Source organism: Nematolebias whitei, chromosome 3 (genome assembly GCF_014905685.2).
Source record: "Nematolebias whitei isolate Nwh7 chromosome 3, NemWhi1, whole genome shotgun sequence".
Lineage (NCBI taxonomy): Eukaryota > Metazoa > Chordata > Actinopteri > Cyprinodontiformes > Rivulidae > Nematolebias > Nematolebias whitei.
The window spans coordinates 20770654-20787898 of NC_056500.1; the positions used below are offsets into that span (position 1 = coordinate 20770654).

Genomic DNA, 17245 nt, shown 5'->3' on the forward strand with positions numbered 1-17245 from the left:
TTACAGAGAACATCTTGAAAAATATGAAGAACAAAATACAGATTTCCATTTATTAATGACACTTCTGCATTCATCTTATTTGGAGGAACTAGAACCACAAACACTGTTGTCTGCCATTGTAAAATAATATTCCCTGACGCTCCTCCCCAATGTGTAAGATGCGTCAAAAGTGGACCAATAACAAGCAAGCATTCAAGATGGACGTTTTCCAGAACAAATTGGAACATTTTTCATCGGTGCTGTCAAAATCATCATAGTCATTGATTAAATTCTGACACTATCCATTCACAAAAACATAAAACATCCTTCGGGGCCCCTGAAATGCCGGGGCCCCGGGCTGCAGCCCCTGTAAGCCCCTGCTAAAATCCGGCCCAGGTTGTCAGTTATAATCATCAACATTAAAAGAAATAAGCATTTGAAATATATCAGTCTGTGTGTAATGAATGAATATAATATACAAGTTTCACTATTTGAATGGAATTACTGAAATAAATCAACTTTTTCATGTTTTTCTAATTTTATGACCAGCACCTGTATATTTATAGAAATTTGCATTATTAATGCTCCAACAATACAATATTATTCAAACATAATGGGCTTACCTTAAGATTATTTTTATGAAGATTACAGTCTTGCGCCATTCATTATGTTATTATATTTTGTTTTATTTTAAAGGAGGCAAACTTTGGGAGTTTTTCAGATTTTTCTAAAAATTTCAAAAGTTTTTCTTTGGACTTTGGTTGATTTTCCACTCATTTTCAGAGGAATGGTTTGACTTTACTCTGACTGATAAATCACTCAGACATAAAACAGCTCCTGAACTCAAGTGATGATCAACAATCATTGATTGTTTCAGACTCATTTGTTTCTGGTTATATTCCCAAGCCTTTTTATTTTAAATGTAATCTTTGTTCATCAGACTCCAATTTATTTGAAAAACAAAGTTATTTGTTAATCAGCTTTATAGCTAAACCTTTAGAATTCCTCGTTCATTTTCCAAGCAGACACTGGGGGAAATTGTAGAATTATTGAAGAAACTTGTCCAGCAGATGTCACATGCTGCTGTTTCACATGATAAGTAGTTTATAAGCTGAAAGCCTGACTAAAATGGAAGAAGTGATGTTTTTTATGTTTCTCCTCCTCCAGATGAATTGGGCTGCTGGTGTTCAGTGTGTAACCAAGTGCGACAACAGAAAACCTAAACCTGGAGAGTTGGCATACCGCAAAGGACATGTTCTCACTATTATTGATACAAGCACGGTATTTTAACTGTACTTTTTATTTCTTTACAAAGTGTTACAGCACTATAGAGCCAGGTGTTCAAAATCTCTAACAAAGATATAATTTTAAAATAAACTTTTTCTTTAGAGGAAGGGATATTACAAGGCCAGACACAACACCACAGGAGAAGAGGGCTTCATAAACTCCAACAATGTGCGTGAGAGAGAGGCGCTCCGTGTCGACCACAGCCTCAGCTTCATGCCGTAAGCCTCCTCCATCCTTTTCTCAAAGCACCGTTATTATCTGTTAGGACTTGGTCGTGTTTGAACCCAGGTCACATGCACCGTGACTGAGTCGTGGAGCATCCCCTGCTGCTGCGGTCAACCTTTGTAACTTGTGACCAAACTGCTTGGGCTCATACTTGTGTTATAAACGCTGTCGATTGTTCACTCTAACCTTTTTGGAGACCAGATGTGGAGCAGTTTCATCATGTGTTCACTCCTGATGGAGTAGCTTCATTTAGATACACAAATATGTAACGTCAGCTCGTCTTGAGTGAGTAAACGGGTGTTCCTGCTTAGTTATGTCTTCTACAACCTCATACCACTTCATATCTTTGTGGGAGAGTTGTTTGGATTTAAAAGGGTTCATACTTGGACCATTTATCGGTTATTAGTTGCATTATGTGTCAGCTTATATTTGAGGAACACTTTATCTGTCATAAAAGGCAGGAGATCATGTAATAGCACAGGTCTGTGTGTGTTTGTCTACTAGAAAAACATTTCATAAACCATTAAACAGGTTTTACCTTATTTTTCAGACTATAAGGCGCAATTAAAAATCCTTTAATTTTCTCAGAAATCGACACTGAGCCTTATAATCCGGTACGCCTTATGTATTAATTCTGGTTGTGCTTACTGACCTCGAACCGATTTTATTTTATACAACTGAACAATGTTGAGAGTTATTGTGAACGAGTTGAATAAAGTTTGACTTCTCTGACTGTTTTGTTTCGCTTAATGCGCCTTATGTAAGAAAACAGACCCGTTCATTGATGTTGTGCCTTATAGTCTGAAAACCACGGTAATAAAACTTTGAAAGTAATCATTAGATGCACATCTACAACTAATTACCAGCTAACTGACCTTGGCAAACGCAAAATGTCTATACCTCAGGCAGTTTGACAGATGTTGAAGTACAATCTGATGTGGTAGTAGCTGAGAGGCATCTTCAACACATCCTCCGAGTCCCATCAGATCATGAGAGATCTGTTATTTAAAACTCTGGCACACAAAGAGGGGATGATCTGCACTCCTTCAAGGAATACTATGTTAATACTGTCCTGCTTTAGACTGCTTCATCACTTTTCAGGTTTTTCTGCCTTAAATACGTTTTCTTTTTGTCTCTTAAGATACGAGGTGCTGAATGGTCACTGTAAATTACTGTGCAAGTTCTTCTTCTTTTAAAGTCTGGAACAGCATAATGAATATCGCTGTGTATCATCTTTTAATTTGAAAAACTATTTCCTCTTATCTGCTTTATTTCGCATTTACTTGTTTATTTTTTTGCCTTCTCTTTGATTGGCTTCCTGAGTTCATGTCATGTTGTGATGTGTTTCACCAGCTGGTTTCATGGGAAGATCTCCGGCCCAGAGGCGGTGAGTAAGCTCCAACCGGCTGAAGATGGCCTGTTCCTGGTGCGAGAGAGTATCCGCCATCCGGGTGACTACGTCCTGTGTGTCAGCTTCTCTGGAGAGGTCTTTCATTACCGCGTGATCTACCAGGACAACAAGCTGACCATCGACTACAAACAGTTTTTCTACAACCTCATCGATATGATTGAGGTGAGAGGCGTAACTGGAAACATCACTTTTACAGATTAAATTGAGCTCAGTGTTTAACCAAACCACACTGTTCACCACTTTCACCAGTATACTGATTAATGAGGTGTAGAGTGTTTCAGAAGTCTGTCTTCAGAAATAATTTTGTATTATTATTATTTTTTAAAGCACAGCGATGCCACTTGGATTGGTGATGTGTGACTTGTCTGTGCTGCTGAATGTCCACGCTGCTGATCTCATGCTGCTGATTATCTCATGCTGCTGTATTCATTTATGCTCATCTGCTCACACAGACTCATGTTGGGGTTGCTGCTGTTACACCGTACTGTTTTACATTATTTGTGTTTAGCATGTATCTTAGATTTTTAGCGTACCATTTGGCGTCCGTTTAGCGTATATATTAGTGTACGTCTTGGATCCTTCTATACTGTTTCTTTATACGCTTTATATTTATTCCTATTTATACACTATAGTTTTCTGTTTATACACTTTATATTTTTGCTATTGCTGGGTGTAACTGGGACCCTGAGTACATAATTTTGTTCCACCTCATGTACCACGTGATGCGAATGACAATAAAATTGACTTGAACTTGAACCACAGACCCTTTCCAAAAAAAAAATTAGAATATCATGGAAAAGTTGTTTAACTTCCATAATTCCATTCAAAAAGTTCATCTTTAATAGATGATAGATACAGGGCCCACAATTTAAATGATTTCAAGTATTTATTTGTTTATTTTTACATTATTTGGACTTCCATCTCATGAAACCCATGGAAACAGGAATTCAAAAAATTAGAATACTGTGGAGAAATCAGTCCAAATGTTGCAGGACATGAATGTTTTAAACCGAATGTGACACTGATCATCTACTAAACTCAAAGCACCTGCACAGGTTTCCCCAGGTGTCATTAAATGGCTTCAGTTTGGTTCAATTGTCTCAGTTGACTAGCAAGCTGACTGGACACGCTCACGGGACGGCCCGACTGTGTTCGCTTGATTTGCTGCTGGGAGACAATAGTCTTGGGCGGTTGGCATAAAACTGGTTTGTGACTGGACTGCTATGACGTCTCAAGGTGAGAGTGAAGGGGATGATGAGATGGAGTTAGGTGAGTGGACACAGGTGCGTGGAGGTAAAGTGTCAGGAAGAGAGAGAAATAGAAAGGAAGACACTTTGCAAAGTAATAAAAGGAGTCTAGAAGAAAACAGTTCAGAGGAAAACAATGTGGTTAGTAAGAGGGTTGTTAGGGAAGAATCCAAATTGATCATAAAGTTTAGAAAGGAGGATGAAGGAATTCAATTAAGTCCGTTAGTGCTGTCAAAAGAATTAAAGAGGAAGTTTGGAGAGCTGACACTTGCTAAAACTCTTAGAGACGGGAACCTGTTGTTAACAGTGAGAAACGAAGAGCAGAAAAACAAAGTAATGAAAACTCAGAGTATCTGTAAAAAAGTAGTGAGTGAAATCAAGATTTTGGGAGAGACTAAGGTAGCTAGAGGAGTGATCACAGGTATTCCGGTGGGAGAAGATCTGGAGAAATTTAGACACAGCATTTATGGAGGTGAAGTCAGCAAAATTAGAAGATTGATGAGAACTGTTGAAGGTGAAAGAAAGGAAAGTCTGTCAGTGATGTTGGAGTTTCAAGCAGCTGTTCTCCCTGAAAGGATCAAAGTAGGATGTATGTGCTTCCCTGTTAGGCCGTACATCCCTCCTCCTCTCAGGTGTTATAAATGCCAGAGGTACGGACATATCGCAGCAGCATGTAGGGGAAAACAAAGATGTCCAAAGTGTGGAGGGGAACATAGATATGAGGAGTGTAAAAATGGAAAGGATACTTGTTGTAACTGTGGAGGACAACACAGAGTCACTTATGGAGGCTGTGAAATCAGGAAAAGAGCAGTGGAAATCGAACAAGTCAAAGTCACTAATAATATAAGTTATGCAGAAGCTGTTCAGAGAGTGAAGAAGCCAAAAGAGGTGCCAGGTAAAGTTCAGCCAAAACCAACACCAGAACAAAGGCAGACTGGACCTGACACAGAACTAACAGTAGAAAAGATCATGTTGTTCATTGCATATGTTATTAATTGTACAGAGCAAGTAAAACATAAAACAGAAAAAATCAAAATAATTGTGAAAGGGGCAGAGAGGTTTTTTGGTATAAAGGATATATCCTGGGAGCACATAAATAAGAGACTGGGAGCAGAAGGGAAGACAGGAGAACCAGAAGACAGAACAAACTGATCATCTTACAGTGGAACGCTAGAAGTCTAATATCAAATGGGCAGGAGTTTAAAGGATTTATCAAAGAATTCAAAGAAGATATAGATATTATATGCATTCAGGAAACTTGGCTTAAACCAAACCTTGATTTTGTTATAAATGGATATGAAAACATTAGAAGAGACAGAGAGGGAGGATCTGGAGGTGGATGTATAACATTCATTAAACAGGGGATTCAATTTAGAGTTTTAGCTAAAGGAAGAGAGTTAGAATATATTGTTATTGAAATCTGGACAATAAATGGACAATTTAAAATAATAAATTTTTATAATCCATGTAAAAAACTTACATTAGACTTAATGGAGGAACTTGGGACATATTTAGAGGGTAAGGTGATTTGGTGTGGGGACTTTAATGGGCATAACTCATTATGGAGTAATCATAATGATCAAAATGGAGCTATAATAGAAGAAATAATGGATGCTACAAACTTGGTATGTTTGAATGATGGGAGTGGAACGAGAATTAATTTTAGAGATAATACAATGTCAGCAATTGATTTAACATTAGTTTCAGATTCTCTAGCAGGTATTTGTTTATGGCAAGTAATCAATAAAACAACTATAGGAAGTGATCATCACCCTATCATGACTGAAATAAAGTTACAAATAGAAAAATATTGTATAAATGGGATGGAAAAATGGTGTTTTAGATCTGCAGATTGGAAAACTTATCAGAATAGTAGTGAAATAAAAATGCAAAATGTAGATATAAGTGGTAGTATTGACAACTTTAATTCTTCTGTATGTAATGCTATCCTTGAAGCAGCCAATCAGGCTATAAGGAAGAAAGGAGGGAAAAGGGAAAGAAAGTTGGTACCCTGGTGGACAACAGAATGTACTAAAGCAATTAAGAACCGAAATAAAGCTTTCAAATTATTAAAAAGAAATCATAACTTTCAGAATCTGAATGAGTACAAGAAACTGCAAGCAAATGTAAGAAGAACTATTAAAACTGCAAAGAGAGATTATTGGAGAAGTTTTTGTAATTCAGTAGGGAGGGAGACGGACATTTCTAAGGTATGGACAATGATCAAAAGGATGAATGGGATTAAAAGAGTGAATGGATACCCAATACTAAATGATGGAGAGTTAACAGCAGTGAAAGACAGAGAAAAGGCAGAAATGTTGGTAAATACGTTCGTTAAAATTCATAGTTCTGAAAATATTAGTGAAGAAGGGAAAAAAGAAAGAGAAAATACAATTTTAGAAAACAAAGAGGTATTGGAGCAAATAGAAAACACAAATGATTCACTGAACATGCTGTTTACAATAACAGAGCTGAACAGGGCACTTAAAAAATATAAATTGTCAGCTCCAGGAAAAGATCAGGTTTGTTACGCGATGCTAAGTAATTTAAGTAGATCATCTAAAAATATTCTATTAGAATTATATAACAGAGTATGGGAGGATGGGGAAATTCCAAAAAGTTGGAAGGAAGCAGTGATTGTACCAATTAGAAAACCAGGGAAAGATGAGTCAAAACCAGAAAATTATAGACCTATAGCATTAACATCCAATATATGTAAAATAATGGAGAAAATGATAAATGAAAGATTAATATACTATATGGAAAATAAAGGACTTATGTCAAAGTATCAGAGTGGTTTTAGGAGAGGGAGAAGTACAATGGACCCAGTTTTATGTTTAGAGCATGAAATTAGAAAGGCTCAAGTGAATAAAGAGAGTGTTGTGGCAGTATTTTTTGATATAGAGCGAGCGTATGATATGATGTGGAGGGAAGGATTATTAATCAAAATTAGAAGAATGGGTATAAATGGTCATATGTTTAGATGGATTAAGACTTTTTTAGAAGGAAGACAAATACAAGTGAGAATAGGGAAGGATTATTCTGAGAGTTGTAATATAGAAAATGGGACACCACAGGGTAGTATAGTCAGTCCATTATTATTTTCAGTGATAGTTAATGATATGTATAAGGAAGTAGAGGGTGGAATGGGATTTTCACTTTTTGCTGATGATGGGGCAATGTGGAAAAGAGGAAGAAATCTAGAATTTATTATAAAGAAACTTCAGGGAGCAATTTCAGTTGTAGAAAAATGGTCGTATAAATGGGGAATAAAATTTTCTGTAGATAAAACTAAAATAATGTTTTTTACAAGGAAAAGAGTTGATGAGAAATTCAAGCTAAAATTATATGGTCAAGAGTTGGAAAGAGTTAAAGAATTTAAATTTCTCGGGTTGTGGTTTGATGAAAGAATGACATGGGGTATACACATTAAGAAAATAATAGATAAATGTAGGAAAGTGTTAAATATAATGAGGTGTTTAGCTGGAACTGAGTGGGGAGCTGATAGAAATTCATTGACAGCCATTTATACTGGATTAATTAGGTCAGTCTTGGACTATGGGTGCATATGTTACAACTCAGCAGCAGATACAAACCTCAATAAGTTAAATAATATCCAATACCAGGCACTAAGAATATGTACAGGTGCTTTTAAAACGTCTTCAACAGCAGCATTACAGGTTGAAATGGGAGAAATGCCTCTTAAATTTAGAAGGGAACAGCTATCTTTGAACTACTGGACAAATTTACAAGGACAAAGAAATGATCATCCAACATTAGAGGTGCTTAAATCAGGTTGGGAAAAGGAAAAAATCAAAAGCTTTGGGTGGATGATAAAAGCCAAAATTAATGAAATCCATTTAGATCAACTAAATATATGTCAGAAAGTTCCATTACCAACAACACCACCTTGGATACTCCCTGATGCTATAGTAGATTTTTCATTATTAGAAAAGAAAAACAAGAATAAATCTTTTATTATGGATAAATATACAGTACAGGAATACATTAACCAGTATTATAATTATGTACATATATACACAGACGCATCAAAAAATACAACTAATAAAATTGGGATAGCATTCATAGTACCACAATTTCATATTAAAGTAGGAAAAAGGGTTAGTGATGGAGTATCGGTTTATACAGGAGAAATGCTCGCTTTACTTTTAGCAGTTCAGTGGGTAGAAGAGGTAAGACCATTAAAATCAATCATCTGCTCAGATTCTAGTTCATCATTGTCCAGTTTGCAACACAACCAGTCAGATAGTAGACCAGATATATTAATTGAAATACAACAAACACTCTATAGGATCAACATGATGGGGATTACAGTAAATTTTATATGGGTTCCAGCTCATCACGGGGTTTTGGGGAATGAAAAGGCAGACAGGATGGCTAAGGAGAGCACTGGTCGGGACGTGGTTGATATTAATGTTGGGTTTAGTATAACAGAAATAAAGGGTATAATAAAACAAAAAATGAAAGAAAAGTGGCAAAAATTATGGGAGGAAGAAAGGAAAGGCCGGTGGTTTTATAAAATCCAAAGGAAAATTGGAGAAAGGAGAAGAACTGAAAGAAACAGGAGAGAAGAAACGATTATTTCACGACTCAGAATTGGGCATACTGGACTGAACAGCACGTTATGTTTAATAGGGAAACATCAAACAGGGACATGTGAGTGTGGAGAAGAGGAAACCATAGAACACATTATATTGCATTGCAGGAGATACCAGGTTCAAAGAAACAAGTTGATTAGACATCTTAGTAAAATGAAAATGAAATTAGACATTATTGATTTATTGCAGAAAGATTCAGGAAACAGAGGCTATCAAGCTATATTTTATTATTTAAAACGGTGTAGGTTGTATGATAAGATCTAAAAGGAAAGAGAGGGTTTAGTATTATTATTATTATTATTATTATTATTTATTTTTTGTCATGCGGTCCACACTCCTTACCAGTTGGTGGCGGTAATGCTTCCTTCAGTTGTTTGCCAACCGCCAATAAAACAAGAAGAAGAAGAAGAAGAAGAATTGTCTCAGTTCGGTTCAATATGGGGAAGACTGCAGACATAACAACTGTCCAGAAGACCATCATTGATGCCCTCCATAGGATGGGTAAGCCACAAAAGTTCATAGCTAAGGAGGCTGGCTGTTCACAGAGTGCTGTGTCCAAGCATATCAATGGAAAGTCTAGTGGAAGGGCAAAATGTGGCTGGAGAAGATGCACCAGCAAAAGAGATGACCGTGGGCTTCAGCGTATCATCAAACAGAGAAGATTCCAGAATCTGGCAGAGATCCAGAAAGAGTGGAATGAGGCGAGAGTCACAGCTTCAAAAACCACATTCAGACGCATCCGGGCGATGGACTACAACTGTTGGGTTCCTCTGTCCTCTTTTCCGATGAAAGTAAAGTTTGCCTTTCATTTGGAAATCAAGGTCCAAGGTTTTGGAGGAAGAAGGGTGAGGAACAGAGCCCATACTGCTTGAGGTCCAGTGTGAAATATCCACAGTCAGTCATGATTTGGGTTCAATGCCCGGTGCAGGTGTTTGTAAACTGTTTTTTTTTTTTTTTTTAATCCAAGGTCACCTCAACAGTCTACTAGAATATTTTAGAGGACTTCATGATTCCTTCTGCTGAGGATCTGTATGGAGATGCAGATTTCATCTTCCAGCAGGACCTGGCCCCTGCCCATGCCGCCAGAAGCACCAAAACCTGGTTTGATGCCCATGCCACAGTACTTGACTGGCCAGCCAACTCGCCGGACCTAAACCCCGTTGAGAATCTATGGGGTATTCACAATAGAAGAGGAAACTGAGGGGCACCAGACCCAACAACAAAGAAGAGCTGACAACAAGCATCAAGAAAATCTGGGCTTCCAGAACTCCCAGTCAATGCCACAGGCTGATTGACTCAATGCCACGTCACATCGAGGCAGTGATTAAGGCAAAGGGATTCCTAAGCAAGTATTGAAGATTGACATATAGTTTTGAAAGTACCATATTTTAATTGATTAGTTGTGATCCTCATTTTTTATTTTTTCTGCAAAAACTGAGAAGTAGTGTGGGCTGATTTCTTCACAGTATTCTATTTTTATGAAATCCTGTTTTCGTGGGTTTCATGAGCTGGAAGCCCAAATTATGTAAAAATAAACAAATACTTGAAATCATTTAAATTGTGGGTCCTGAATCTATCATCTATTAAAGAGTAACTTTTTGAATGGAATTATGGAAGTCAAGCAACTTTTCCATGATATTCAAATTTTTTGGGAAGGGTCTGTATATCCCTAACCCTCCTGCTGTCTTTGGGTCAAAATAACTCCTGAGGCCAGTTTTGCTACTTTTAGATTTTTAGCAATTTTTTTTTTATGTTGTGGCTATAATTTTTCTAAATGTTGTTTTTCGGGTACTATTTTGCTTGTTTTAGCTTTAACAACTCCGTTCCAGCTTCTTCAGCAAATTTCAGTGAAGTCATTCAGCTCTCTCCATTCACACTGAATTATCGAAGAAAGAAGATAAAACTTTATTGATCCTGCAGGAAATTGTTGTACCAGAGTTTCAATGCAAAAGAATATACACAAGGAATCACACAAGATATATAAAAAAAAAACAGATTATAGAAATACCAACAATTAAATTCTAAAACAGGTCAGGTGCAGATAGAAACATTAAAATGTTTATTGTAGATTCATTTTATTGTCCTATTTGTAGAAAGGAGAAGAATAGAAAAGTTTGATAGCCACAGGAAGAAAGGACTTCCTGTGGCATTCTGTGGAACACCTCGGTGGTCTCCGATAAAAGAGAAATGACGATTTATTTATTTTTTAACGATGTAGCTGACGGTATAGGAAACTGGTCCAGTTTAAAATAAAACTTGAGTTTTCTGTCCTTTTATGGCCCATCTGTGTTTGGTCGGTCTGTGTGAGGAAGCCTGGAGATATTACAGGCAGGTTTGTAGATAGTCTAGAAATAGCAGCTGTCACTCAGTCGCAGCTTATCAGCGAACTACACACAGGATGTTTTTGTGCCTGAGTCACTGCTGTCAGAGGAACGGTCCCTTCACCCTATAGTTGTTACAGACGATGGATAGTGGACAGTGAGAACAGGGCTGGATACATTTGCCCAATAACTGAGTTCATGCAGAAGCTGAGTTTTAGAACTCATGATTTCCTCAAAATGTTGAGTATGATCATTTATGCTTGCACAGACTCCCTCTGTGTTTTCTTTGATAAGGGTTTAAACTCGGATCATCTACTAAAATGACGTTTCATTGCAGTTCTACTCCAAAAACAATGACTCTGTTGTTACGACTCTTATGAAGCCCAAAAAGAAACAAGGCACCAAGTCAGCTGAGGTGGAGCTCTCCAAAAGTAAGCTCAGAGTTCATTTCTGGACATCTTTGTTCTTTGGTTTGCTCTAAAACGATGGCGTTACAACAAAGACAGTGAAGATGAGTATTCATTCTGTACCTGTTTGTTTTCTCCAGCTGGGTGGCTGCTGGACATCACAAAACTCACCCTGGGAGAAAACATAGGAGAAGGGGAGTATGGCGGTAAGTTTAGTTTTCATGTTTTCTTATTTAAACAGTTTAGTCACCCCCCAAACTTTTACTCTGTTAACAAAGACCACAGTTTGTTTAATATTTTATGATTTTAAAATGACTAAATAGAGAAAAGGCAGCACTTTAAACTGACAACATCTGTAGAAACTATAGAACATAAACATAATACAGTAATCTTGTTTAAAACAATGCCTTGAGGTGATCAAGTACTTTTGGGAGAAATGCCTTTGGGAGATAAAGTTAGAGAGGCCAGACTGAGATGGTTTGGACATGTCCAGAGGGACAGTGGGTATACTGGTAGAAGGATGTTAGAAATGCAGCTGCCAGGAAGAAGACAAACTGGAGATACAGTATATGGATGCAGTTATAGAGGACATGGAGGTAGTTGGAGTGAGGACAGAGGATGCAGAGGACAGAGTGAGGTGGAGGAGGATGACTCACTGTGGAGACCCCTGAAGAGGAAAAAGCAAGAAGAAGAAGAAAGATGACGAAGTGATCAAATAAACATTTTTCAGTCAGGTCATCTGAACAGTTTCTTTTTTTTTTGTGCTGAAACGTTTCACCTTCGGTCTGGAAGGCTTCATCAGTCAAGGAAACGCAACAAAACTGATTCTTCCCCCAACAGCTTACTCCAAAGTGGAACAAACCAGTTCTGCTGGTGATAAGATGGTCTCTTTGGTACTCCCCCTTCTCCATTGCTGGCCCTCTTCCTTGTTGACAGTCTTGTCAAACTGGTTGAAAACAAAGTCCTTGTGTACCTGGATTATTGAGCATGGACTTTGTGGTTTTCAACCAGTTTGACAAGACTGTCAACAAGGAAGAGGGCCAGCAATGGAGGAGGAGACGTACCAAAGAGACCATCTTATCACAAGCAGAACTGGTTTGTTCCACTTTGGAGTAAGCTGTTGGAAGAAGAATCAGTTTTGTTGTGTTTCCTTGACTGATGAAGCCTTCCGGATCGAAGGCGAAACGTTTCAGCACAAAAAAAAGAAACCGTCCAGATGACCAGACTGAAAAATGTTGGATTGTATACCTGGATTATTGAGCATGGACTATGAAGTGATCAAATACTTTTCATTTGACTTTAAAATTCACAATATTATTCTTGGCCAGTTGCACTCAAACCTTCTTTTGCTGCTGTTGTCTAATATAAAAGTGTCGGCACAAGAAGTGCATTTGAAGCCACGAGGAAGAGTGATTTGCTGGATAAACACCATCTGCGTTTCTCCACTCTTCAGCTGTTTATCAGGGGGAGTACATGGACCAAAAGGTGGCGGTAAAGATCATTAAATGTGACGTGAGGGCTCAGGCCTTCCTGCAGGAGACTGCAGTCATGACGTGAGTCCTGAAACACCAACAGTATAATTACACACTCTTACAGTTTGCTGAAAATAAAATAAATAAACAAGCTTGAAGGTATAATTAGACTGTTTGATTTATTTAATTTTTCTTGCTCTTAATCTGGACTTTGTGGATTTCTGCTCAGGAAGCTGCAGCACAAAAACTTGGTTCGGTTGTTGGGCGTCATCCTTCACAAAGGGCTCCACATCGTCACAGAGCTCATGACCAAGGTAATTAAATGAGGCTTTTTAAATAAGAAGTACACTTACCCTGTACTTTACCGGAAAATATATAAAAATATGATATAGAAAACAGACCAATATTCCTTATGAGTTCATATCACCTGCTGCTTTTCATACCAGAGTGTTAGACTAAGATCAGCTTATGTTGAGAAGTGATGGTTATAGACATTTAAGTCAAACCTTGAAGTTAATGTTATGTGCAATCTCATGCAATATCGTTATGGCTGTTAATAATTAAATAAAATAGGAAAATGTGGTGGTGCCAAAAATCAGCCTAATTTCAGTTTCTCTCCAATTAAATGAAAAATAGTTGGTTTTGGCTTCAAATCATGTTTGATCTATTTTTAAACTGACCTGTCTGGATGTTGCAGGGCAACCTGGGTAATTTTCTCAGGACAAGAGGTCGTTCAGTCATCAACTCCGTTCAGCTGCTCCGCTTCGCTCTGTGAGTCTCATTATAATAGCTGTGTGCAGCACATTTAACAAGAGAAAACGTAGAATGAACAGCGTGGGCCTCTGTCTGCGTGTCTGTGCTCAGTGACGTGTGCGAAGGGATGGAGTACCTGGAGTCGAAGAAGCTGGTCCACAGAGACCTGGCGGCTCGAAACGTTTTGGTTTCTGACAACAGCGTGGCCAAAGTCAGCGACTTTGGGCTGACCAAAGTGGACTCCAAGGAGTCGGACAAAGCCAAGTTGCCCATTAAATGGACCGCTCCCGAAGCTCTGAAGAAAGAGGTGCGTTTCGAAAAGGAAACGCTATGCCACCTTTCTTTTCCTCCCACCTATTTCATTATTTATATTTTTAATACCCCTGAATAAAGGCAGAAGTATTATGGCATAATCTGTCAACTTTCTCATGTCCCACTCAAGATTCCTGATCCACTTAAGATAATTTAGTGAAACTTCATACACACATGCATCATCTCATACACTTTTCATCCCCCCAGCTCTAAAGTCAAGGTCTCAAATCAAGGTCAAAGTTTACACATGGTTGTAGCCAGTCTGGGTCATTGCTAAAGATTGCTGTATGGCTATGTAATAAGTTGTCGATGGGCGTATAATGTGCCGTATGTGCTACACTTGTTTAAAGTACACTCAACGGACTGATCATACTTATTAATATTTCATCTGCTTAATCCCATCCTGCAGAAATTCTCAACAAAGTCAGACGTTTGGAGCTTTGGTGTCCTCCTGTGGGAGATCTTCTCATACGGTCGCCAGCCGTACCCTAAGATGGTATGTTGCACCTCTTCTAGAGGCATGTGTGAACAGCAGACATGTGAGAGCCTCAAGTCTCGACAAATCAATCGCTTGGAAAATTAAAATGTGTTTAAACCTTCAAAATGTTAAACGTGTTGCATTTCTTTAGTCATCCGTCTTTATTGGTCCAGATCAGGTCAGTCATCAGGTAATCATTTCAAGCAAACTTCAACAGAGGAAAAGAAAATGTTGAGGTGTTGCAGACGTCATTCTGACTATAGCTGGATCCCAACAGAGCTGCACAAGGCCTAAAAAAACAAACTGAGTTGAAACTATTCCAACTTTATGTAAGAGCTTCACAAGGTAATAATAACATGATTATGTGAGTTTTCTGCAGTTTAAAGGTGGTTGAACAAGTTATTCTGTGGTTTTCTTACACTGTACTTAAGCATTTTAGCTTGGTTATCATCTGCTGCCAAAAGGAGAAAGGCAGGTGTTAATATATTTGTTTGTGTTTGTGTTCATGGGTTCATCTGCCTGTCTGTTGTCACAGTGTCTCCTGAACCATGGGGCAGATCTTAATGAAGCTTTCAGGAAGTAATCGATGGATGTATATTTAAAGCTGATTAACATGTGGAGCCAACCTCATTCAAGATGGCCTCCACAGCCAACAATTGTGTGTTTTTATAGTATTATGATATTCATCTTTAAGACCTGGTAAAGAGCAGTTCAGAAGTTATTAGACCCTGAGAGTGAGAGGATTTTCTTGTATTTTTATTTAATTTTTTTTACTAAAACTGTGGGGGTAGTGGGTTAAACAAAGTTTGAAGAAGATGAATTCAGATCAGGCCTTGATCATGTTGGCTGTAATACAAAGAAGTGGACATCTCTGCTGGTCTCAGTAGTGTCCCAGGTAATCTCTGTGTTACTGATCCTTGAGGTTCCTGGACCATCAGGATCAGGTTGCATTAGTTGATGGGACAGTTGGGACCACATGTCCTCTTGGTCTGTTTGCACTTTGCTTTATTTGGTGTCCTTTTTTAATTTATTTAAGGCATTCCCCTCAATTAAACTTCATACTTTAATGACCTGATTGCATGCTCGATCATCCAGGTACATAAACCTAACAAGGTTGAGTCAGGTCTTCTGGACGGATTCTTCTTTGTTGAAACATTTTGTCTTTTATCCAAAAGACTTCTTCCAAAGAAAACAAGAAGTCTTTTGGATAAAAGATGAAACATTTCAACAAAGAAGAATTCATCCAGAGGACTTGACTCAACCTTGTTACAGTGGTGCTTGAAAGTTTGTGAACCTGTTTATAATTTTCTATATTTCTGCATAAATATGACCTAAAACATCATCAGATTTTCACACAAGTCCTAAAAGTAGATAAAGAGAACCCAGTTAAACAAATGAGACAAAATATTATACTTCGCCATTTATTTATTGAGAAAATGATCCAATATAGGGCAGCACGGTGGCACAACTGGTAGAGCTGCTGCCTCTCAGCGAGCAGGTCCTTGGTTCAAATCCCGGTTCAGAGGCCCTTCTGGGTGGAGTTTGCAAGTTCTCTCTTTGCATGTGTGGGTTTTCTCTGGGTGCTCCGGTTTCCTCCCACAGACCAAAAACATGCATGTTAGGCTGATTGGCAACTCTAAATTGTCCCTAGATGTGAATGAGAGAGTGAATGGTTGTTTGTCTCGTTTGTCTCTATGTGGCCCTGTGATGGACTTACGACCCGTCCAGGGTGTACCCCGCCCCTCGCACAGTGATAGCTGGACATGGGCACCAGCGACCCCTGTGACCCAAAATGGAATAAACGGGTAAAGATAATGGATGGATGGATGGATCATTTTCCTCAATAAATAAATTACCAAGTATAATATTTTTGTCTCATTTGTTTAACTGAGTTCTCTTTATACTTTTAGGACTTGTGTGAAAATCTGATGATGTTTAGGTCATATTTATGCAGAAATATAAAAAAATTAAAGGGTTCACAAACTTTCAAGCACCACTGTATGTTCAGACTTTAATAAGTTCCCTGTTGGAATAGAAACTAAACATCTCACCAAGAAGATGTGACTTTACAGATTCAACAACCCTTGTTATAAAAAACATTTCAAAATGTGACCAAATTAATCACAACACACACTTACCAGTGAGTTTTAATAGTAAATTATTGCAAAAAAAAAAGTTAACTTAAAATTTTAGATTGTTGATTTATCCTATTTGTTCTGTTCTTGTAGTCTTTGAAGGACGTGAAGGAGAATGTGGAGGGAGGTTATCGGATGGATGCTCCAGACGACTGTCCTGCGGAGGTTTACACCCTCATGAGGCTCTGCTGGGAGCAGGAACCTCGCAGGAGACCCGGATTTTCCAAACTAAGAGAGAAACTCGAACAGGAAATGGTTAAACGGAGCCCTCGACCAGAGGCAAAGCATCGAGAAGGAATGGGGTCTGGATCTAGAAGCTAGATAATTCTTTTCTTCAAACAGTAGGAAGGAAGAGCCCGCTCTTGTTGGGCCTGAACAAACACTGAACCCATGTTGGAGGACTAAAAGTTTCCCCCGAAGGATAAACAGACTTTTAATTCAGTGAACGAATAAAGACTGACTATTGGACTCTGGGGCAGCACGGTGGCGCAACTGGTAGAGCTGCTGCCTCTCAGCGAGCAGGTCCTTGGTTCAAACCCCGGTCCAGGGGCCTTCTGGGTGGAGTTTGCATGTTCTCTCCGTGCATGCGTGGGTTTTCT

At 38.4% G+C, this 17245-nt stretch overlaps 1 protein-coding gene across 1 annotated transcript; it reads left to right on the forward strand.

Annotated features, from left to right (window-relative positions):
• Window positions 1-1143: 1143 nt before the first annotated feature.
• Window positions 1144-16988, forward strand: matk (megakaryocyte-associated tyrosine kinase). Its single transcript, XM_037674655.1, has 11 exons — window positions 1144-1260; window positions 1369-1484; window positions 2845-3064; window positions 11427-11520; window positions 11637-11702; window positions 12950-13049; window positions 13198-13282; window positions 13666-13739; window positions 13833-14028; window positions 14443-14529; window positions 16740-16988. Exons 1-11 carry the CDS (start codon window positions 1147-1149, stop codon window positions 16965-16967), a joined length of 1380 nt encoding a protein of 459 aa, XP_037530583.1. The 5' UTR covers window positions 1144-1146; the 3' UTR covers window positions 16968-16988.
• The last annotated feature ends 257 nt before the right edge of the window (window positions 16989-17245 follow it).

Excerpts from the sequence above, each read along its gene's own strand:
- matk (XM_037674655.1), top strand. The coding sequence starts at position 1,147 with ATGAATTGGGCTGCTGGTGTTCAGTGTGTAACCAAGTGCGACAACAGA. Across the intron at positions 13,283-13,665 it reads TCACAGAGCTCATGACCAAG|GGCAACCTGGGTAATTTTCT; the intron begins GTAATTAAATGA and ends TGGATGTTGCAG. Across the intron at positions 14,530-16,739 it reads GCCAGCCGTACCCTAAGATG|TCTTTGAAGGACGTGAAGGA; the intron begins GTATGTTGCACC and ends CTGTTCTTGTAG.